The 24798-nt window shown below is 44.7% G+C and overlaps 1 protein-coding gene across 3 annotated transcripts in view; it reads right to left on the bottom strand.

Annotated features, from left to right (window-relative positions):
• Positions 1-6061: 6061 nt before the first annotated feature.
• Positions 6062-24798, bottom strand: part of LOC310845034 (acidic leucine-rich nuclear phosphoprotein 32 family member B-like) — a 28429-nt gene continuing 9692 nt past the window's right edge. The window contains exons 2-7 of one of the 3 annotated variants that reach the window (XM_083739918.1): positions 20870-21023; positions 18923-19016; positions 11489-11607; positions 10258-10400; positions 8574-8771; positions 6062-6927 (exon numbers count right to left, since the gene is read on the bottom strand). In XM_083739918.1, coding sequence (XP_083596044.1) covers positions 6816-6927; positions 8574-8771; positions 10258-10400; positions 11489-11607; positions 18923-19016; positions 20870-21023 — 820 coding nt within the window. In that variant the 3' untranslated portion in view covers positions 6062-6815. Of the gene's footprint in view, positions 6928-8573; positions 8772-10257; positions 10401-11488; positions 11608-18922; positions 19017-20822; positions 21024-24798 lie in introns of those variants that run through there. The other 2 variants (XM_083739917.1, XM_083739919.1) reach the window with 2 other exon arrangements.

Below are 24798 nucleotides of genomic sequence, written 5' to 3'. Positions count from 1 at the left end.
TAAAACTTCCCATTTCAGAGGGTCTGCTCTGAGTAGAAATCATCATCATCATCATCATCATCATCATCATATGGAAGTGAGAGCTGGACCATAACGAAGGCTGATCGGCGAAGAATTGATGCTTTTGAATTATGGTGCTGGAGGAGACTCTTGAGAGTCCCATGGACTACAAGAAGATCAAACGTATCCATTCTGAAGGAAATCAGCCCTGAGTGCTCACTGGAAGGACAGATCCTGAAGCTGAGGCTCCAATACTTTGGCCACCTCATGAGAAGACTCCCTGGAAAAGACCCTGATGTTGGGAAAGATTGAGGGCACAGGGAGAAGGGGATGACAGAGGACGAGATGGTTGGACAGTGTTTTCGAAACTACAAACATGAGTCTGACCAAACTGCGGGAGGCAGTGGAAGACAGGAGTGCCTGGCGTGCTCTGGTCCATGGGGTCACGAAGAGTCGGACACGACTGAACGACTAAACAACAACAAATAACAACAACAACAACTTATTATTTATACCGTGCCCATTTGGCTGGGTTTCCTCAGCCACTCTGGGCAACTCCCAACAGAATATTAGAAACACGATAAAACAGACAACATTAAAAACTTCCCTAAACAGAGTTGCTTTCAGGTGTCTTCTAAAAGTCAGATACTTGTTTATTTCCTTAACATATGATGGGAGGGCATCACTACTGAGAAGGCCCTCTGCCTGATTCCCTGTAGCTTCACTTCTTGCAGTGAGGGAACTGCCAGAAGGCCCTCGGAGCTGGACCTCAGTGTCTGGGCTGGACACTCCTTCAGGTATACTGGGCCAAGGCCATTTAGGGCAACACTTTGATCTGTGCTCAGAAATGTATTGGGAGGCGTCCTCTAATAATGGCTATATGCTACCTCCAGGATGAGAATCAACTTTCTTCTGAACATCAGCTGCCGGGGCCTAACAGTGGGGAAGGTCTTATGGAAGGTCACTGTGGGAAACAGGACTGGAAAGGTTATTTGGTCTGATGCAGCACAGCTTTTCTTACATTCTCTGTATAACCAGGAAAAACTCAGGCACCATTTCTCTTGCCTGTGTTCGGGCTTAATCTTACAGGTCTTTGGGACCTTGGTGCATTTATGATTTTTCTTAGTTATTTCCCCCTCGCATTTTTATATGCCATTTCAGACGCTCGTCCTGAAGAAGTGTTTGCCTTCTAAAGACTACCCAAGGACGCTGTGTACAACACTGGAATTGATGAGAGCCTTGAAGGATCTGCCTTTCCCTGTAGACGCACCTGCTCCACCTGTGATTTATGGGATCTACGTGGGCTACATAGGAGATGCCAACCTGCTAATGTTGAACACGCTGATTGCAGTGATGGATGATACAAACCGGAGAGCAATACAGAAGGAAGAATTAGGGAGCTGCGAGGAATCCAATGCATCATCTCACGTGACCTCCTAGTCCCAAGACAGAATTCCTTTTTCCTGAAGTATCCTCAAAAGGATACCTGACTAAATATTTCTTTAACTTTTTTGGGGTAAAGAAAGAAACTTCACGTTCTAGTGTTATGCTGAAACTACTATTGCTTTTGTTCCTTTTCACCATTGTGTGTGTGTGTGTGGGGGGAGTGGGGAAAATTGAATACAGAGATTTTGCTTCTCATTCCTATAAACTAGAGCTTGAGGTCACCCAATGGAATTGATGAAAAGTCGTTTCAAGACGGATAAATGAAAGAATGTCTTCATAAAATGTATGATTAATTTTTGGAATTTATGATGACCACCAAGCTGAAACGACTTTAACAGGTGATTAAACAAACTGATGAAGAAAGAACATAAGAAGAAGAACATAAGAAGGGTACCGATGGATCAGAACAGAGACTTATTTGGCCGTTATCCAGTTTTCCTCAGTTGTCTATGGGAAGTCCACAAACAGGACATGACTGCAGCTGATCCACGGTGACTGATGTTTAGAAACATGTTTCCTTGAAGTAGTAAAGGTAAAAAAGGTAAAGGATCCCTGGATGGTTAAGTCCAGTAAAGGCGAGGATGGGGTTGTGGTGCTTACCTCACTTTCAGGCTGAGGGAGCTGACATTTGTCCACAGACTGCTTTCCGGGTCATGTGTCCAGCATGACTAATCCATTTCTGGTGCAACGGAACACTGTGACGGAAACCAGAGCACACAGAAATGCCGTTTACCTTCCCGCCGCAGTGGTACCTATTTATCTACTTGCACTGGCATGCTTTCGAACTGCTAGGTTGGCAGGAGCTGGGATAGAGCAACGGAAGCTCACCCTGTCATGGGGATTCGAACCGCTGACCTGATCAGCAAGCCCAAGAGGCTCAGTGGTTTAGACCACAGCACCACATGTGTCCTATCAAGACTAGTACCCACTGATTAGTCATAGAATCATAGAATTGTAGAGTTGGAAGGGACACCAAGGGCCATCTAGACTAACCACAGATAAAGGATCCCTGACACATGGCTGCCCAACCTCTGCTTGAAAACCTCCAGCAGAGGTCCACCACCTTCTGAGGCAGTGTGTTTCACTGAAATAGCTCTTTCCACCAGATAGTTCTTACTTTGTTGGAATCTCTGAAACAAGCTTGCTCCATCATCCACATGACAGTCCTTCAAGTGTTTGAAGAGGGCTATCTCTTCCCAAAGGGCCACAGGTGGTGCTGTGGTCTAAACCACTGAGCCTCTTGGGCTTGCTGATCAGAAGGTTGGCGGTTCAAATCCCTGCGACGAGGTGAGCTCCCGTTGCTCGGTCCCAGCACCTGCCAAACTAGCAGTTCAAAAGCATGCCAGTGCAAGTAGATAAATAGGTACCGCTCTGGCGGGAAAGTAAACGGCGTTTCCGTGCGCTGCTCTTGTTTTGGTGTTCCATTGTGCCAGAAGCAGCTTAGTCATGCTGGCCACATGACCGGGAAAAACTGTTTGCGGACAAACGCCAGCTCCCTTGGCCTGTAAAGCGAGATGAGTGCCACAACCCCAGAGTCATCTGCAACTGGACTTAACTGTCAGGGGTCCTTTACCTTTTTAAAATCTCTCCCCAGTCTCCTCTTATCCAGGCTAAACATAGTCAACCATGGGAGTCTATCAATGGCCATTAGCCATAAATGGTGATAAAAACATAATAAGAGGTTGATGGATCAGGCCAGGGGCTTTCAACAACTATTATTATTGTTATTATTATCATTATCATTTGATGCGGAAAACTGAATTTTAGGTTGGAAAAATGGGGAAGTTGAGAGAAAATGAAACAGGCAGATCTGCTCATCCCTAGGAATGGGACTTTTTTTTGGGGGGGGGGGGCAAATGCTGATGTTTCTAGGATTCCTCTCCACATCTCCATGCAGAGAAAGCTGCATCAAGTAGGTATGTAACTAACCCTAAATGTGTGTAACTCACCCCACTCCCAGACTTCTGCTAAAAATGGGGAGTTGCAGAGGGTCAGTTGAGGGGGAGTGAGAAATATCCCTATTTTCATCTGAATGATGTTGGAGGGTATGCATTTAGGGCTTTAAAGGTCAGCACCAACACTTTGAACTGTGCTCAGAAGCCTCCTGGGAGCCAATGTAGATCCTTTAGGACCAGTGTTCTAGAGGCCATTGTAGGCATCCTTCAGGAGCCGGCAGGGCCAGAAGGAATGATGGGCAGAGTAACAGATGCAACTCTGGTATAGTGGGCTACAGGTAAAGGTCAGAGGTTTCTATATATACATGAATGCTTCTGCATCCTCCACCCAAGCAAGCAATCAGCATTGTCTCAATTGTAAGCCCTCTGGGATGACATGCAGTGGGGTTGTGATGGGTGTTTCTGGTGGCCGAGATAGGATCCTGGTGGCCAGATAAGGAGGCCTGTAGGGTTGCATCCCCTGGGCCTGAAATCCCCTGCTCTAAGTAAATAACCAAAGAATCCCAGTTCATTTGTAGAATCATAGAATTGTAGAGCTGGACCACAAGGGTCATCCAGTCCAACCCTCTGCAATGCAGGAATCTTTTGCCCAACATGGGGCTCAAACCCACAACCCTGCGATTAAGAGTCTCATGCTTTACCAACTGAGCTATCCCAGGTCATTCTTAATCCATCTGATGGGATGGTGCCCCTGTCCATAAGGTGGGAGATAAAAGAAGGGATCATTGCAACAACCACCCTGCTCCCAGATGTGTCTAGCATAATGGATGCATCCAGTGTGGTGACTAAAACAGGCAATGGACACTGCTGTACCTTTTTGCAGCCCTTTTGCATGCCCCAGCACAAAGTTTCAAGATCATTGTAGAAAGGTTACCCTTGCTGTCAATTCTCTCTCTCTGTCTACATCCACAGCCCCAGGATATCAGTCTTGTACATGGAGGACCACGGTGCTAGGACAACGAACACACTCTTCAGTGTCAATTGTTTCTCCATATTTAAAGCATCTCGTCATTTCTGTTGCTTTTAGGGACATCCTGTCCCTTGACTATTCATGAGTGCAGCGGTCATTGCTAATTCATCACTGTCTCAGCCTGCAGGATTCTTCTCAAACTGATTACATTTGTTTATACAGTTCCTTTGATCTCCGGCATATGTTGCCTGTGAACCCCATTCCTTATTGTCAGCACTTTCAATTATTAAGCGTGGCAGAGTGCACACCACCTGAAATAAATATTGCGATTGAGTTCACAAATGAAAAATGATGGGCTCCGAAACAGCTTAATAGCATGCGCCTGACTCAAGTTCTCGTAACGGTGCCCCTGCGTGCTTCTGTACATGCATCCAAATTGATCAGAGCATCCATCAGCACATGTGTGCTTAAATTCATTTTTCTCTTTTAGTGCTGATGACCAAGAAATTCTCTCCACAGGCTTTCTGCAGTTTTCAATTTTGGGGATGGACAGGTCAGTGGTAACCATGAATGAAAAGGGTCTGATTATAATCAGCTGGAGAGGGAGAGGGCAGAAAGCAAATGTTTTGGCTATCTGTCAGCGCAACCCATTCTCTGGCAGGACATAGTGCGTCTTTGTAGGAAACAATTAGAGGGTTCAACGGTCTTCTGGTGACACTTTGCCATACTTTGCCTGTGACTTTGCCATACATAACTCTCTGTTCCTCCCATACGGAAGCTCAGGAGACGGAACTTTCTGAAAATATCAGCGTCAAAGTTATCTGTATGGACTTCTCCTAATTCTTGTCCTGTTCTTTAACCCTTGCCCCCCAGTTCTGATAAAACACAAACGGTATTATATGTATTATTATATGTGTTATTATACGTACAATATTATACACATAGTACACACTTATATGCTTCAGGTTCCCTAAAGTAAAAAGCAATTAGATAGGTATATACATCAGTGCATATAATAACGGTGTAAAAATATGTATGCATTAATATACTTATAAAATTATGCTGCAGAAAGCACCATGGAACTTGACTCTTTTGTACATATTATGGTATGGTATACTTGCCCCCTTCAAATTCATAACAATATAGTTGTACAGAAATTCATATATTACAATATTGCAAGTCTCTAGAGAGCTCTCCAAACCTGTGTATTGATCCTGAAAGCTCTCACCAATTGGGGGCTGGAGTAGCGGGAAGTGTATAGCACCCTATTTTGCTGAGCTGCAATGGGAATAGACTTATTTACTACAGACGAAGAACAGGCAATCTCAGCTCCATCAACCCCAACCCATTTTGGGGTTAGGGGCCAGGGGAACCATGAGAACCTCAATAAGCTGCTCCAGTGCTGTCCTCCCCAGACATGCTAGCTTAGGCCCATGGGAGCTAAATTCCAAAACATTCAGAGGTCACCAGCCTGGAGAAAGCATGGCCACTTCTTCACCCAGTGAGCAGAAGCATCAGCCAGGTAACAGTGTCAGAATAAGCCCTTCGTTTTTATTTTAAGAAAAGAAGAGGCCTGTTTGCTCTATAAGAGTCCATTAAAATACAAAATAAAAAGTGTGAAGGTTTTCGGCCCAATCTCATTGTGGTTAGAATGTTAGACTAGGACCGGAGACTTTGACCCGGGTTCAATCCTAGCCATCATCTCACAGGGTTGTTGTGAGGGTGAAATGGGGGAGGGAGCAAGGCAGATTACAGCAACGTAAAAATACAATAATATGACCAGTTTAAACCATTTACAATCAAAGGAACAGGATGGGTTCTGAAAATGAATATCTCCATTGCCAAAGGTCCGGTTACAGAGGTGTGTCTTGTATGTGAAAGTTATACAGGGATGGTGGCGAGATGCAGAGAATGCCCTTTCCTTCCAAGGTTGGTGGAATTACCAAAAGGTAATCTTCAGCTGATCTTCACACCCAAGAGGTGTTACAGAGAAGGAGGCAACCCTTCAGATATTTGGAGCCCAAGTCGTTTAGGGCTTTAAACACTAGTGTGAGCACCTTGAATTGCAACCCGTTGCATCTGTTTTAAAAAGGAGCTATGTGAGCCCTAAACCCTAGTCAGTAATCTGGTTGCTGCATTTTGGTTGACGCTTTCAAGTCATCTTCAAGGGCAGCTCCATGTTGAGCATGTTGCAGTAATCCAATCTGGAAGTCACCAGAGTATGGAGTACAGTGGTCAAAGTTGGTGAGCCAACTGCAGTTGGGAATAGGCACTCCTAGCCATTGAGGCCACCTTCAGCCTCCACAAAGTATTGGAAATATATTCCAAATTAAGTATATATACATGCATATTTTGGTTTTCTGTGGTGCATAATTTGGACATTTTTGGCACGACATACAAGCTGCTCTATTTATGACCACAAGGTCAGGAAACAGACTTGTGCATTTGCAGGATTCATTCTTTGAATTGTGGCAAGTCCTTCAGTCCTCTCACAAAATATAATGCTATAGGATGGTGCATATTTTCGACATGAAATTGGTTTCCGGTGGAGGACAGTCCTCTGGCAGTTTCAGGATCCCATCCAGCATTTTCAAGTTTGGCAAGTTAGAGAAGACACTAGAAGAGAATATGATTTAGGAGTAAATTAATTTCCACCATCCCATGCCCTTGACCTTAACTTCAATTTTGCTCCCATACCCTCCCTCTCCAGTTTGGGCTCTCCATCCCTGAAATTTGGTGTGTGTATGTGTCGGTCAACCTCACTTTTGCCACTAGTGGACTCAAAGGAAGACCAAACGAAACAGCTGGTGCCCAGAAATTAAACTCTAAGTGAGCACAGTATGTGAGAGTAGAATGCTTTGACTGACTCCATGGTGCAGAGGTTAAGGTCATGTGCCTTAACTTACAACTCCCATGCCTTTGGGTGTATCAGTGAATCTGAGAACAACTTAACATGCTTTCCCAGGAACATACAATTCCTTCTATTTCCAGTGTTCGGAAGTGTTTCAGTACGCAAAACACCACCACTCAGGACAATACCAGGGGAAGGGCCATCGTTCAGTGGCAGAGAATCTGAACTGCACACAGAAGAGCCCCCCCCCCCCCGGTCAGTGTTTCTCAAATTTGGGTTCCCAGCTGTTGTTGGACTACAATTCCCATCACCCCTAGCTAGCAGGACCAGTGGTCAGGGATGATGGGAGTTGTAGTCCAACAACAGCTTGGGGAGACCCAAGTTTGAGAAACGCTGCCCCAAGTTCAATCCCCGACATCTCCAGATAGAGAAGAGAGAGAGAGAAGAGTTTTGGATTTGATATCCCGCTTTATCACTTCCCTAAGGAGTCTCAAAGTAGCTAACAATCTCCTTTCCCTTCCTCCCCCACAACAAACACTCTGTGAGGTGAGTGGGGCTGAGAGACTTCAGAGAAGTGTGACTAGCCCAAGGTCACCCAGCAGCTGCATGTGGAGGAGCGGAGACGCGAACCCAGTTCACCAGAATACGAGTCTACCGCTCTTAACCACTACACCACGCTGGCTCTCAGTGACAAGCAGAGACATCCCCTAGCATGGCTAAGAGCATCTGGTTGGCTAGACAGAAAACATTGTGCTGGGTGCTGAGCTAGATAAACTTTTGGTCTGATCCAGCAGGGCTTTTCTTACATCCTTGCATACAGTGGATGTGTCTCCCCACCCCCCCAAGGTCACCCAGCAGCTGCATGTGGAGGAACGGAGACGCGAACCTGGTTCACCAGATTACGAGTCCACCGCTGTTAACCACTACACCACACCTGCTCTCACAATATCCCCTATCTGAAATCCTAGACAGTCCATGCCAGTCAATACTGAGCTAGAAGGATCCTCGATCGGACTCTGTGAAAATCCTATGTTTCCTATCCATGTATGAGGGGGAGGTGTCCGCAGACTCAAAGGAACCCCATGGTTTGCAAAGTACAAAAGGATGGGGGGATTCAAGGGTGCAAACCCCCCTTCCCCTCAACATACCAGTGAGGACCCAACTTGCCCACTGGTCATAGAGAAGCAAGTGACTGTTGGCAGGGGGGAACTGGATAAGGGGGGTGGTGAAAGAGTCAGGAATGATGGGAGCTGTCATGCCGCAACATGTGGAGGGCCACAGGTTCCCCACCCCTGGGACAGACAGTGGAGCGCAGGGGGTGGCTGACTAAATGAGACACTGGACACGCTGCAACATTTTGTTGCAGACCGACTTGCTACTAAATACACTCCAGCGGCGTGCAATAACTTACAGCTGCCTGTAGTTGTCATGAAACTCACAGGGGTTCCTCTGGAGTACGAGAGACTTCAGTGGAGTGTGTCTCAGGGCACACAGCCCATGTAGGGTCTCAATGTTGTTCTCATCAAGGGACAGATGTTGAATCGCAGGTAGTTTTGGCAGCTGCTTGAAGGATGTAAAATGATTTCTGCTGAGTTTCAGCTCTTTGCATCTGGAAAGCACATTAAATGTGTGTGATCGGTTATTACATGCAGGAAAAAAGAAATTCCAACTTACAACAACAAGGGTTTTTGGGGAGGTTATTTTTTTAAGTCCTGAAAATGTAGACAATTATTCTTTTGTAAGAAGCAATTCAATGGACCCCCATACTGACACTATCTTACAAAAGGCACCAGAAAATGTGCTAATTAGTCTCCAGTGCTGCAAGAACTATGCTCAAAGATCTTTTTGTGAAATGGTCAAGACCTCAGGTGAGGACCGTATCAGCTTGGTTTCACATTGCATTTCTCTGACACTCTTCCTGTGTCAGTGAAGGGGCTCATTTGGAAAACAGTTTCTTGGCACAATTAGCCAAGATGTCAACAGCCACTTTGCTTCCCCGTTCACAACCTGCGGCAATTAAACCCAGAAGTCTCCAATTAACCAATGTGTGGAAAAACTCCCTTTCTGATAAGACCACACAGAGACTATTTGGTATCGCTGCAAGAGCTACAGTAAATGTCTCCCAGCCTTGATTTGCCTTTTTGTTTTGTAACTTTCCTTTCCCTTCAGGGGGAAAAAAGCTTGCCTTGGTTTTTCCTCCCTCCTTGCAACACAGACAGCATCTTCCACTCTTCACTGCCTCTCACCTGGCTGCCTCTCTCAGGTTGTGTATATAGCACCGGCTATGCTACAGTGCTATGGGATGAGGTTGGTGCTATGGGTTAAACCACAGAGCCTAGGACTTGCCGATCAGAAGGTTGGTGATTCGAATCCCCGTGACGGGGTGAGCTCCCGTTGCTCGGTCCCTGCTCCTGCCAACCTAGCAGTTCGAAAGCACATCAGAGTGCAAGTAGATAAATAGGTACTGCTCTGGCGGGAAGGTAAACGGTGTTCTGGTTCGCCAGAAGTGGCTTAGTCATGCTGGCCACATGACCTGGAAGCTGTATGCCGGCTCCCTCGGCCAGTAAAGCGAGATGAGCACCACAACCCCAGAGTCGGCCACGACAGGACCTAATGGTCAGGGGCCCCTTTACTTTTACCTTATGCTACAGTTTGGGTGTGCTACTTTCTGGGATGATGAGATAATGTTCCAGTGAAACAAGACTGAGAATAAGTCCTGCAGAAGCCTCAGATTTGCACAATCTCTCAACCATTATCCCCCCTTTTTTCATTCAGACTGACAAACTGTGGTTGCCAGGGTCAGAACAGTCTAGGATCTTATAAGGACTCCAAACTGTGGTTCTGGCTTCTTTTCTGAACCAGGAAAGCCTAGTTTCCAAGCTGAATAAAACTTGGATGAACTAAGGTTGAGTGCAATTTCTAGTGGCCAAAAAACACCTCTCCAGATGGCGCTTGCAACAAATATAACGTGATCTAATGATTTAAATCCACTATAGTAAATTGCTTGCAATTGTGACTGCGGATGCATGGGATATACATAGTTCTGCTATTAACTGAGTTAATGCTTGGAAAAGTCCCAATAATAATCAAATTACCTTGGCAAGCATATGGCACTTAGATCTGTCAAGGAGTTGTCCACCAGCCAAAGCCTCTCCACTCGGATTAGACGGCGGAGAATCCTTTTGCAGTTTTCTACCTGGTAAAGGTCTCCCAAGTCTTGGTAAGAAAGATTTAAACTCTGGTGGTGGGAGGGAATTCAAAGAACACACAAATAGATCCCATTTAGCTGAACAGTCAAGTGGAGATCTTTTGCACACTGAATGTTTATGACAGCATCAAGACGAAACTAGACAAGAATGCATCTCAGGTCTTGCAAATAGCAACTCCAGAGGACCACAGTATGGATTTGAGTAATTTGGTGAGGTGGAAGGGTTAATCCCACCATGTTCTTTCCCCAAGAAAAATCTCTTCCAAAACTGTTATTTACTAATTTGGGAAATGCTTATCACAGCTCTGAGGTGGTGTTGGTAGATATTCATGGGGGGAAATGGTACAGAGGTAAGGGTTAAAATGTCCCCTGTCACAGTTCCAAAATGGATCTCCAAATTCCATAGCTTGACTGCAAATGTTTAAAGGATACTATAAATGTTTAAAGGGAGCAGAGATTACTTTGCACATCTCTGTTTGGCCCTTGGTTTCCATGCAACGCAGAACTCTCCTTCCTTCTAAGCAAGATGACTGAGCTACTGTGAGGCTCACTGAGTTAATTTGGTTTTTGCATATAGGCTCTCTGTTATACCTATAACTGCTAACAAATTAGGGTGACAAATTTGACAAGCTGAATTTTGCTGCCTTCTTTGGCAGAGGTTCAAACTACCTGACAGGGTTGAGAATCCTGTAGTAGTAGTAGAGGAAGAATAAGAATAAGCGATTACTGTAATCTAAAAAGATGTGGCACAAATGGAAATTTGATAGGTAGGAGGATGTCATGCATAAGTACAAATTTCCTTCCTCCTAATCAGACTTCCTTTTGTGCCCCATATTTTACAATTATAAACTTAAGGGCAAGGACTGTCTTTTTGTGATCTATAAGCTGCTATGGGAACCGTTTTTGGCAGAAGTGAAGGATACAAATTCTTTAAATAAAATATTTTTAAAACTGCACTGACAGTCCTATACTTTTTATTCAGCATCAGAAACAATAATTTAGGAGTCCAATGACACCTACTTCCTTGTAAGAGTGTATAGGAATGCAGCCTGAATGAGATATTACTAACAATGTTTTTTTTTAAAAAATAAAGCCCACAATTTTAAAAAAGTCCTTACCACACAGTTTTCCCAGTTCTCTTGCAGCCTTTGTTCCCATTTCTCATTCTCTGTCAGTTTTTTTCTGGCACACAGAGTGTGATGCTCTCCTCTGAAAAAACGCTCTTCTTCAGAAGGTCCTGTTCAGAAATATAGATATCCATCTCAATATTTTTCAAAAAACTGTTTTCATTAAGATTTTATGGGGTTACAAAAGTACACATAGCACTTCTGCTTTCAGTTCATAGTCCTTTCTATAGATCAGTTATATTCAGTGTGAGACACTAATGTTATAGATGGCATAAGGCTGTGGCAGAGGAGAGGTGGGGAGAGAGAAGGGCATCTCAATATTATATTCCTGCTCCTATCATTTATATCTTAGCAGAGGACCATGGGTGGCGCTGTGGTCTAAACCACTAAGCCTCTTGGGCTTGCCAATTGAAAGGTCAGCAGTTCGAGTCCACACGATGGGGTGAGCTCCCATTGCTCTGTCCCAGCTCCTGCCAACCTAGCAGTTTGAAAGCATAGCAGCTGCATTGAGAAGGTAAACGGTGTTTCCATTTGGTATGGCACTCATTACAGGGTCCTGTTGTGTGGGAAGTAGTTTAGTCATGCTGCCCACATGACCAGGAAAGCTGTCTGCGGGAAAAACGCCGGCTCCCTTGGCCTGAAAGCGAGATGAGCACCACAACACCATAGTGAAGTTTGACTGGACTTAAATGTCCAGGTGTCCTTTACCTTTATCTTATATCTTAGCAGAATATTTCAAAGCTTAGAAATATGCAAGAGGGGATATATGTACATGTGTACACACACACACACACACACACACACACACACGTATGTACATGTGTACACACACACACACACACACACACACACGTATACAAACACACATATATATTTATAGTGCCTTACACCTCAAAAGTTTCAAGGCCGATTACACAAAACACATACAAATAGCATACAAACTTGGGCTGCCATACGTCTGAATCTTCCCAGAAATTACTGGGATTTCAAAGGCGGAATAGACACCTGGAGGAATTTTCTGAAAAGTGGCTCTTTGTCCTGGATCTTTTGATCTTAGGCAAGTCAATCTAAAAATCGCATTTTTAGCTCAACAACTTTTGGGGTGTCCTTTTTGAAATACGGCTCACTAAAAGCAATTGCAACTCAAGATTTGCACCGCTAGACTAGTAGGAGCCACTATTAGAACAACCAGCTCACAAAATCAAACCCAGACCAGCAGACAAAACATTAAAGATTTAATTCCTGGAGTTAAAGCCTTGTGCCAAAATGATAATGATTCTCCTGCCAGGTGGACTTCCCTGGGAAGACAACTCCATAGTTGGAGTACATTATATATACTTTGTGAGAGAGAGCCATTAAGGCTGAGTGCCAGGTGTTCAGATCGCATTACTGCACACCAATTCTGGGCTAGTTACACTGGCTTCCTTTTGGGTTCTGGACCCAATGTAATGGGCAGCATTTGGCCTTTAAGGGAGACGTGGGTGGCATTGTGGTCTAAACCACTGAGCCTTGGGTTTGCCGATCAAAAGGGTGGTGGTTCGAATCCCTGTGATGGGGTGAGCTCCCTTTGCTCGGTCTCAGCTCCTGCCAACCTAGCAGTTCAAAAGCATGCCAGTGCAAGTAGATAAATAGGTACCACTCTGGCGGGAAGGTAAATGGCATTTTCGTGTGCTGCTCTGGTCGGTGTTCTGTTGTGCCAGAAGCAGCTTAGTCATGCTGGCCACATGACCCGGAAAAACTGTCTGCAGAGCAGACAAACGCCAGCTCCGTCGGCCTCTAAAGTAAGATGTGTACCACAACCCCAGAGTCGTTCACAACTGGACCTAACTGTCAAGGCCTTTAACTTTGGCCTTTAAAGCTCTAAACCAGGGTCAGTGAACAGGATCTGGTCAGCGAGTCAGATGCTGAGCTTCCCCATAGGCCACTTTGGCAGATGGGCAGGGGCTGGCATCACAAATGACATTAGATGACACTTAGTGAATATTTCCTTTGCTAGCAACCTTTGGAACTATGCTGCGAGGGCCAATCAGCTGACTGGGCATGGATTGGCTGTGCTGCCAATTGGTACCTCAGCAGTGTTACTGATCCCACCAGGGCTTGCTTCCATTGCTGATCAGCTGACTGGCACTGACAGCAAGCCTGTCTCGCCAAGGAACAACTGGGAGTGCACTTTAAGACTCAGGTTGCTTCTATGCACACCTGGCACCACAGAATATGTATCTGAAAGGCTGCCTGGATGCATATGAGCCTACCCAGGGTTTAAGATCAGTGGCTGAGGGACAAGACCTTTTTGGTCCTTCATCCATAGGGATGGCTCATCCTTACTGGTTATTTTAAAAATTTCTATAGACTTCTTTATTTCCCATTGCAGACACACGTATTTGTTTTCTCCCACTGTCAGCCTCTGTGCAAACAGGCTCCATAGGTTTTTGATACAGTAAAAAAAACAAAACTTACAAAACCAAATTCACGAGTGGGATGACAGCATAACCATGCAGTTTCCCATATCTTAAGGATTTTCTCATATAATCTTTCTCATATTTATTGTTTGTCAATAACAGTGAATAAAATAACTGCTTGGGGATTAGATCTTGGGACAGCTGTATCTGGCAAAACTGATCTCCATCTAGGTCCTAGAAAGACAGCATTGAAATGGAAGTTGGGACGATCATGGATGCCTGCATTGTTACGATAATGTATTTGCCGTATTGGATTGCTTTCAAGATTGCTTTGGGGGAGAAAGGGATGATGATGGCTGCCAGGAAAACAAATTGGAATTCTTTCAACTGATTCTCATTGCAAATTACTTCTTATCTCCGATGCCAGGTTTTGATTGCTTTATTCCTTTCTGTTCCATCATTTCTTCATACTTCCTGATCACTGGGATAGTAGTATGTATCAGCTGCAGGCCCGTACACAGATAAACTGCGTAGCTCCAACTGAACATGATAATTGGGGCTGCCAACTGATCAATCAGCTACTTTTTAACTAACCAATTAATGGATCAATTAAGGGACCTATGACATGGTGCCTAGAAAGCCATAGAGGCCATAGGATTTGCAGTTCTTCCTCTCCATGGGTGGAAAGCGAGAGATACAGAGAAGATGATCCACTAGGTCTCCTCACTGCAGGTGTGAAAGCCTCAGTGGCTGTTGGTCCTCTGCTGTCTGTGCTCCTACAGCGGAGGGCAAAAAGGAGGTGCTCTGTGTGTGTGTTGGTGTGTGTGTGTGTGTGTGTGTAAGTTGGATTTAAAATCCTCAGCTGCCAGAAAGTGGGGGGGAAGGAAACACACACACCCTCCTGAAAAACCCACATCTTCTAACCTGTGAACACAAGCCTAGCTTTGGATTTGGCAGTTCCACAATCTTCTACCTGCTTTGCGTTGTTCTGCCACTTTAAATAAATGTGTTTGCTGCCAAAATCCCACGGCATGTGCTTTATTATGGTACCGGGGAAAGGGTAAGGTGATTGCTTCTTATGAAAGCTCCTAACATTCTGTAACATCCTAGCATGGCCCATTTCTTTGTTGTAAGCTGCGTCAAGTTTACTAAGAAGATCCATTAATCAAATACAGCATTTGGCTAATAACCAGAGGTGATCCCAAATGAACAAAGGTGGAGAGGGAATGTTTGGCAGGGGACGACGACGACGACCCAAATGGAGTCGTTTTTCCAGGGGCTGTCTTTCCAGGTGGCAATGGCACAGTGGACAAGTGAGACATGATACCCTCTTGATACAGTTTTCTCTGACCACCCCCTCTGACACTGCTGAGCCTGTTCTGCACTTTGGTATACTAGAGAACAAAGGGCAATGAAAGAGGCTAGACCAGTGGCTCCCAGTTAGGAGTCAGGGGGCCCATGGTCCCATCCTGTGCCTCTCCTCCAACTAAGTTTTTGTCATTTTTGCATGGTAATATCACAAATTCTATGGTCCGTTTTTTAAAGTGTACCTAAAATCCTTTGCTTATTAGGGGCTACCCCACATTTTGTTCAAATAATTGCTTTGCAGAGGTAACTACCATAGAGTTATCAAAATTTTCAAAAGTAGGGGGTCTGTGGCTTGACTTTTGAAAAAATAGGGCACCCTCAGTAATTGGCTAATTGGGAACCACTGGGCCTTGCCCCTGGCTTCTAAAGCATGCTGAGGGGGTATCATCATCATCATTGAATATGTTAAATATAGTGTTTGCTCTATTTATATTGTGACTGTCTATGGCTTTAAACAATAAAGTTTAATTCATTAGTGCTGTTAGTATTGTTAATGAATCACCTTTTACATGTGTCTCAAACTGATTTACCGATATACCATAAAAACAAAACAGCTAAAAAATAGTCTAAAACAGTACAGAAACAACTGAAGACAGAATGGAGACCTAAGGCACAGACATTTCCACCTTGTGGAAAAGCCAGTCAAAAGAAAAACCAAAGCACTTCAAATATTTCTACAAAGTATGGATTGTGGGTGCCTGTCATATCTCAACAGACATGCTGTTCTACAGCATGGGGCAACCATACTGAAAAGTCCCCTCTAAGTTACTGTGAAGCAGGCTTCTGATATTCTGGGGGCTGTGATATCTATTTTTCTAGAAAACGAGGTGCCAGAACTTAGCATGAATGCCTCCCTTGTTCTCTTATAATGGCAGCTGAAAAAAAGCCCTGCTTAGGAGAGGAAGTTGTTCTGGCCATCTTGGAAGAGACAGTGATTCAACCACTATTGAAAAAGCCCACCCAAGATCCATTGGCTTGTGACAACTTCTGCCTGGTCACAAATGCCCCTTTGGGGGGGAAGGTGATTGAGAGGGTCACGGCAGGACGGTTGCAAGCCAATTATCTTGACCCACTTTTAATTCAGCTTCCAGCCTGCTTGTGGGACTGAATCGGCCTTGATCACCCTGATGGATGACCTTTTTCAGGAGAAGGAATGGGGATTGAGACCCTGTTGTTACTTGATATCTCAGCAGCTTTTGATACCATAGGCCATGATATCCTCTTGAGCCGACACAGTGAGATGCATGCTGGCGGCTCTGTTTTATGTTGGTTCTGATCCTATCTCTGGGATCACTTTCAGAGAACGTCATTGGACGATTATCTGTCTGCCTCCTGGCAACTGTACTGTGGGATACCATAGGATACCATCTTGTCTCCAATGCTATTTAACATCTACTGTATATGAAGCTGCTGGTCAGTAGGAAATCTGGGGCTGATGATACCCAGACCTATTTTTCTATCACTTATGAACTAGGAGAAGCTGTGCAAGTTGGTGATCTGACACTAAGTAAAAGTGAAACTAAAGAAGTGCCATGGTCAGATCACTTCCTGGTGCAACTAGACTTCTCCGTGACCCTTCCCCTCTGCAGGGAGGTGGGACTGATTCGGAAGGTCTGCCACTGCCACTTAATGGATCCAAATGGTTTCCAGAGAGTGGTAGGGGATGCTTTATCCCATGTTGATGACCTTTCAGCTGATTCCCTGGTGGCCTGCTGGAGTTAACCAGGGCTATTGACTGTTTGTCTCCGAAGCGCCCTCTCTGATTGCATGGAGCCCAGACAGCCCTGTGGTTTTCCATGGATCTGAGGGCACTGAAACAATCACTGAGATGGCTAGAGTGCTGGTGGCGGATAACTCATTCTGAAGCTGATCGGACACAGGTTAGAGCTCAATGTCGAGCTTACCAGGTGGCGGTAGCAACGGCGAAGAAGACTTTCTTCACCGCCTCTATTGCATCTGCAGAAAACAGCAGCAGGAGACTCTTTCAGGTGGTTCACAATTTAGCGGAACCACCTGCTCCATCAGGGCCCAGTACGGGCCACATGATCTCCTGCAATGATTTTGCTAAGTTTTTTGCAGATAATGTTGCTCAGATTTGGGAAGAGGTAGACTCCACCGTGGGAGCAGGGTCAGGGCGGGAGATGGGCAAGGTATAAATAATAACTTGCCAGATGGGCAAGGTATAAATAATAAATTATTATTATTATATAAATCCTGGGCCAATAAACCCAGTCTGAATCCTGGCAAGATGGAGGCACGGTGGGTAGGCAGATCCTTACACAGGATAAATGGTAAAGTGACCACTTTGGACAAGGTCATACCCCTCCTGAAGAAGCAGATTCATAATTTGAGGGCATTCCTAGATCCATAACCATCACTAGAGGTCTAGGTGACCTCAGTGGCTAGGAATGCCTTTCACCAGCTTCCAGCAACAACCATTTCTGGACCAGGGTAGCCTGACCACTGTTTTCTATGCATTGGCAACCACCAGTTTGGACAACTGCAATGCACTGTGTGTGTGGCTGCCCCTGAGGTTGGTCCAGAAATTGAGGCTAATGCAAACTGCAACAGTTCAATTGCATACTGGGGCAGAATATTGCCATCATGCTGTGTCACTGTTGAAACAATTGCTCTGGCTACCAATTAAGCTAAATTCAAAGTGCTAGTACTGGTGTACAAAGCCCTATACAGCTTGGGACCAGGATAGCTCATCATTCATATGTCCAACATCACCATGCTCTGTAAGAAAGAGCCTGCAGGAGAAATATTTAACAGGAGGAAGTTCCAAAGGTAGGGAGCCCCCTTCCAAAAACATCATCATCATGGTGGACCCACCCTGTGGAACTCCCTTCTGTTACATATCAGACAGGCACAGTTTCCATTGGCTTGTCAGTGCTTCTTAAATATATATTTTTTTATCCCAGTCTCTGTCAGTACTGGGTATGAAATTGCTTTCTATTTTAAATTGTTGCATTTTTTTTCTTACTGTTGATGTTCTTACTGTTAAATAGCTTTGAGATATTTTATCGGAAACAAGTCCTAAATGGAAACAAACAAACAACAGTGATGCCTACAGATTTTTTTTGGACTAAAAATCCCATCAGCCTGAGCCAGCAGGTTGGTGAAGGCTCTGAAACACAGAGAGACATCCAGTTATCTGCTAACCATGAGCTCTCATTGACATAATAGCAACAATCATTAGTGATCTGCCTAACAGGAATGGTTAGCGAAGCCTTTTATTATATATTGATACAGGTTGGAAGCTGCCCAGAATGGCTGGGGCAATCCAGTTAGATAGGTGGGGTACAAATAATAACTATTATTATTATTAACCACGCAAACAAGATGACCGCAATGCAAACAAGCCTGCTTTTAACGTGGAACCCTGCTGACTCAAATTTGGCCTGCAACAGATAATTATCCAAATCTTTTGATTTATCTACTGAGTAGACCAATTAAACCCAGTCAGTTCACTGAAAAGGGCAACCTCCTATGGGAATGCAGAAGTACACCTTCACTGAACTCATAGAACAGTCTGTCTGCACAATCCTACGGCATGTCGTTGAAGCACACACAAGCTCCAAAGCAAGGCACCATCATTCCCACCCCACTATTTCCTAATATCATGGAGGCTACAAACCAGATTCTTTTTCTATACCTTCTCTCACTCGGGGGCAGCGGATTTGGTTCCCTTGAACATCATGCTCTTCTAATTCATGCCAGGTGAGATACTTGAAGGAATCTGATGGAAGCTTGAAAGAGGAGAAGCCAAATTAGGAATATTTCCCCTTCTGCCAGATACCTTTTAATCAGCACAAAAATTTCAGACAGTACTTTAGCTTGTTTCCAAACAGTGGACATTTTCGATGCATTTGAAAGAAAATGGCAAAAGCACCTTAAAAGGATGGCACATTTATTAGGTGTGGGGACTGAAAAATCAGGATGATTTAGGGGTCTCCTGAAGAACAATGTCAACAGCTGACTTCATTTGGATCAGGCCCCCCACAGAGCATAGGAGCCAAGGTCCCTCTGCCCCCTAACATATTTGAGGGGGCTAGGCCTCCTTCAAATAGATCAGCATTGCCATAGAAATGGTGTGTGTGCACCATATCTTGTGATCAATTTTGCAGGGTGGGGCTTACCTGCCCCCCAGTATTTTATTCAAATTGGCACTCCTGTCACAGAGTGCTCGGTTTTGTGTCAATACATTTCTCTAGGTTCATGGGCTTTGCCAGAAGCAAAGCTGTCCAAAACATTGCCTGCAAAGCATGGAAGAGCTCTGGATTGTTGTTTTTGTTAGATCACAACAGCAGAGGATATTTTTAAAATTGAAAAGTTTAAGTTATTTTTTTTTTTAAACTGCTCTGCTTTAGCAACACATAAACCTCAGAGCTCTTCAGAATTCCACAGGAATACCACTATGCAGCTTTGCAATGGAAGTCTTGGTGCAAACCTTTAAAGGCTTATTGGGAGGTCTATAAGCCTGTTTGAGGACTCAAATAACCACCAGAAAGCAAGGCTAGCGAGAAGCTGCAAAGTTTAAAAAAGTGCAAAAGCAAGAATACGTACCACCTGACCACTTCTTAATTATTTTAAGGCAAGCGTGAGAAACCTCTGGTCCATGGCCCATGAGGGAGCTCAAGTTGGCCCATGAGGCCCTTTCCCTCAAACCATGTCCACACGCCCAGCAGCTGACATACGTAACTTGTGACATCATCTGATGGGTGACAGGACTAAACCCTGCATAGGCTACACATTTATTTATTTATTTATTTATTTATTTATTTATTTATTTATTTATTTCATTTTATTTTATTTATACCCTGCCCTCCCCGGCCAAGACCGGGCTCAGGGGGGCTAACTTCAGGTATAAAAACAATTGATTAAAATACAACTTAAAATGCAGCCTCATTTCAGTGGAAGCCCAGATCAAAAACTGTTTTTTTTGGGGGGGGGAGTCAAGGAAAAGGAAAGAGGGGGAGGGGATCAGGCTGGTTCCAAGCAGAACAACTGTCTTACAGGCCCTGCGGAAAGAAATCAGATCCTGCAAGGCCCTGGTCTCATGAGATAGAGCGTTCCACCAGGCCAGAGCCAGTGTTGAGAAGACCCTGGCCCTGGTTGAGGCTAATCTGACTTAGGGCCCGGGACCTCTAGAGTGTTGCTATTTATGGACCTTAAGGTCCTCCGCGGGGCATACCACATGCAATGAACATGCAATGTTCATGCAATGAACAGGACCAAGCAGCTAAACGGAGCTCATCAGCTGATGCAGAGGGTTTAAATCTTGCTCCGTTCAGCAGAATTCCATGCAAACTGCATGGAATACTTTGCTAAATCTAGGGGGCAGGGAGACAACTTTATTTTAACAGCACCTTGCAAGGTGCTTTGAAGTCCTTACTCAGGTGGATCTGAAGAGGCAATCCATCTCTACCCACACCCAAATTGGTCACCCTTACTTCTTCTATTACAATAGACAGTCTCTTGTTTCTGATGGCTAAAACTCAGGGAGAATGTTTGCACTTTCATGCTGCAGAAGGAGATGCTAGTAGTGAGGTTACCATCAACTTGTGCTTCTTTCCACAGAACTCAGAACCAGAATGCTTACTGGAGAGGCAATGCCGGAATCACAGCTGGGCGGGCGAACCCCTCTGCTCCTTGACGATAACACTGGCAAAGGGATTTCTGGATCGCTTAGATCGGAGAAGGGTGATGAATGGTTGGTGCACAATCTAAGCCAGCTTGCGTTCAGTCCTGAGGAGCTTAAAAAGATCACATTGTAAAGTCACAGAGGGGTCTCCTGGTCTGGTATCAGCAATCAGGCCCAGGGGATAAGGGTGGGAAACACAGAGGTCACTGCTGTGAGGCTGGTGAGCACAAAGTATAGGAGCAAAACGCAGAGTTGAAAAAATGATCTTGGTTCCGCAGAAATTGCAGAGGTGGGTCAGAACCACAGTCCATTTACTCTTAGAACTCTGCATCCAAGATGCATTTGGGTTAAAGTCTGGTTCTAATGTAAATGGAGAACCTGTGGCACGAACCTTGATAGCATAGGATTCTAAGAGCATTCATCCAAACATGTTTAGACGTCTCCTTCAGACCCACCTGCACAACATGAGAAAATGAAGGGTGGAGTAGATGGGGCCAACATGCATGGGATTCTTGGAAGTGGGGCTCGTGTGTGCTTCCCCTCTACCCTGTACTCTCTGTTCATGTTGGGAATTCCCTGTTCAGGCATAATGCCTGAACAAGGCAAGGATGCTGCCTGTTATCAGGTGAGGCTTTTTGTCTATCTACCCCAGCATTGTCAATTCTGATCTGCAGCAACTTCTGAGCTCTCAGTGAGTGGTACTCACTGAGAGGTACTAGGTATTATGGGTTCAACTGGGAGCCTCCTGCATGCAATCCATGTGCTCTGTCACTGAATCCAGGACCTGGGATTGTTAGGCTGGGCCTTTGTAACATCACCTGGCAATGCACAAAGGAAGGGAACTGTTAGATGGCCAGCAAGAAAGCCTCTTAACAAGGATAGGCCAGACCCTAACACACCCTGATCCCTATAAAAGCTTATGGATCAGGCTTGTTCATTGACCAAAACAACTTGCAAACTCTATAATTCCATTTTGACACTTTCCCCTTTTTGCTGAGATAGCTCAGTCAGCAGAGCATGAGATTTTTAATCTCAGTTGTGGGTTCGGGCCCCACATTGGACTAGATGGCCCTTCCAACTCTACAATTCTGTGATTCTATGATTCTCTTCTCCACCATTGACTTTACTGGAGCCGAGTCTGACAGATAGCACTTTATGCATGCACCAGATGAGCTTATACGGTTTGTTATTTTGTTGGGCAGGAGAATTGAAATTGGTTTATTCTTTATTGCATAAATGTGCAATTTTCAAGGTTGTGATTTCAAGCAAATGAACATCTCTAAAGGCGCAGAGAAGTCTATGGAGGAATACCTTGATAGATATTCATGTTGATCTTTAGTAGCACAGTCGATTCAGCAAACCACACTCCGGTTATTCTACAAGCCCCATGATCTGTCACAAAACATGATTATAACAGCTGCACAAGGGAGGAGAGGAAGACGTGCAACTATAAAACGCTCTGGTAAGAATGGTAATGGAACCTTCCTTCTACACGAGAGTGTAAGGCCAATATAAAGTACTAAGTGGCTTCAAATTGAAGCAGTGTTGTCATTTGAGAATACCCTTGAACAGAATCATAAGTTGCTTCGGCAAAACTCACCGTTTTGAAATATCCGATAAAAGAGGTTCTGCCAAATATTCCATATGCTCTTTAAAGCAATGCTTCTCAAACTCCCTAAGCTCAGGGGGACCCTTTCCATTCCGATTTGCCTGAAATGAACTGTGGCAAAATTTTGGCTTCCTCAAAGGCATGCCATCTGTTTACATAGGAGACAAGCTGGGTGTGTGCTAGGCATCGAAAAGAAAGACCTGTGGAGGTGGACAAGCTGCGGGCCATGCCTACTGGCTCCACCCCATGGCCTTTATGTACTTAAGCATGGATCGTGAACCTGTATCCCTCCATTGATGGTCTCTGATGAGTCCTAAAACATCTGAAGAGCTGCAGGTTCTCCATCCCTACATGAATGGCACCGCTTGGACAGTACAGACATCTGGATGACTCCAGGTTCCTGTTTACATGGTCTTGAACCTTCCATTTCCCAGGGTTCTGGACTGTGTACACTTTTGCTCCATCATGTCCCCCCCCCCAACAAAGAAGATGTCCAACATTACAGAAAAAGGAGAAGATGAGATTTAGGAATCACCCAAGGAGAGAGTCTCTATCACAGAAGAGAATATCTGAAGCAACTCCCATCAAATACTTCCATGGAAGGGGAGCATCAGGGACCAATTATGCCTTCATCCTCTGTGCCTGAGGAGATAGCGCTCTCCCGCACTGAAGAGGGAAGGGATGCTTCTGTCTCATCCTCTGAACCTCTCTCTGGTACCACACCAAAGTCTTGAGCCTTAAATTTTAATGCTTTCCAATGTTTGGTTACAAGTGTGAACACAGCATTATAATAGGGCAACACAACAGCAAGAAAAATGTTAAGAGGTATTACTTATGAAGTAAGACTTCAGGACTCACATTTGTTGTGCACCACATTGAACTCCTTGGAAGAAAGGTGGGATATAAATGCCACCTTTTTGGCCCAAGGTCACCCAATGGACTTTGTAGCTGAGTGGGGATTTGAACTCTCATCTCCCAGGTCTGACACTTAGTTCTCTGGAGACTGGCGGCAGAGAAGACCTAAGGTCCAAAATTCAAGTGACAATAAACTGATGGATCAACAGACCAAGTATACTTGTGAGTCACCATACCCAAAAAGATTGGGAACCACCTGCTCTAGACTACTGTTGGAGCAAGCTTATACCTAGGAGCTACTAAGTGCCACTGTGAGCTGTCCAGGGTCCTGATGACCTGCAGCCCATTCTGGATGTTTACTGTGCTCAGCCAGGACTCCCCTACAAACCCTGGCTTGGATCAAGCACATAGTCGTTTTACTAACACATCCTCTGAATCTCACATTTCTTTTGTTTTATACATGGGCTGACTTATACGAGCTTAAATTTAGAGTCTGACAAACATCTGTGTATATGTTTTGGTGTTTACAGTTGATTTATGAAGCTGGATTGGAAAACAATATTTACGTGCCTCTATTCCCAAGCCGATAAAAATGTTAATTTACTGTGCCATTCCTCTCCGTGTAGCCACATTAGATTGTTGCTGTGCGCAAGGATTTGAAGCTGCTTTGAGTGAACTGTTCTGTGGGGGTGACTTTTATTAGCTTTTTCAATATAATCATCGGATGCACTGTCAGTATCATAAAATATGTCATTATACCATGTCACAATGCACGTGGAAAATAATTCAGAATAGGAGAGAGGTGGTTGTTAGTGCAGAGTGTTATAGAGTTGAGATGATGGTGATGGTTCAAATATTATTTCCTACCCTACCCAAAGAAGTCAGGGTGGCATACATTGCTTCTCTCTTATTTTATCAGCACACCAACCCTGTGAGGTAAGTTTAGCAGAGTGAAAGCGACTAGCCGAAGGCCACCCAGGGAGCTTCATTGCGAAGTGGAATGAGGCACTATGATTTTATGGTTCCTTCCACATTTAATGCCACCAGATGGTTACAAAGTACTTAATTCATTCCGGAGGTCCGTTCTTAACCTGAAACTGTTCTTAACCTGAAGCACCACTTTAGCTAATGGGGCCTCCTGCTGCTGCCGTGCTGCCGGAGCACGATTTCTGTTCTCATCCTGAAGCAAAGTTCTTAACCTGAGGTACTATTTCTGGGTGAGCGGAGTCTGTAAACTGGAGCGTATGTAACCTGAAGCGTATGTACCCCGAGGTACCACTGTAGTTCACTATTAACATTACCCAGTTTTGATCAGGTTTCTATGAGGATGTTTTCCAAGATAGAAGTCTGGCAGCAGCAGCTATATTTTCTTAAGAGACTGAGGCCACTTAGGAACAATTTACTGAACTAATAAACATCTAGA

Source organism: Podarcis gaigeae, assembly GCF_964106915.1.
Source record: "Podarcis gaigeae genome assembly, chromosome: 5".
Classification (NCBI taxonomy): Eukaryota; Metazoa; Chordata; class Lepidosauria; order Squamata; family Lacertidae; genus Podarcis; species Podarcis gaigeae.
The sequence above is the reverse complement of the archived record's forward strand: the minus strand, read 5'-3'. Positions and strand labels throughout refer to the sequence as shown.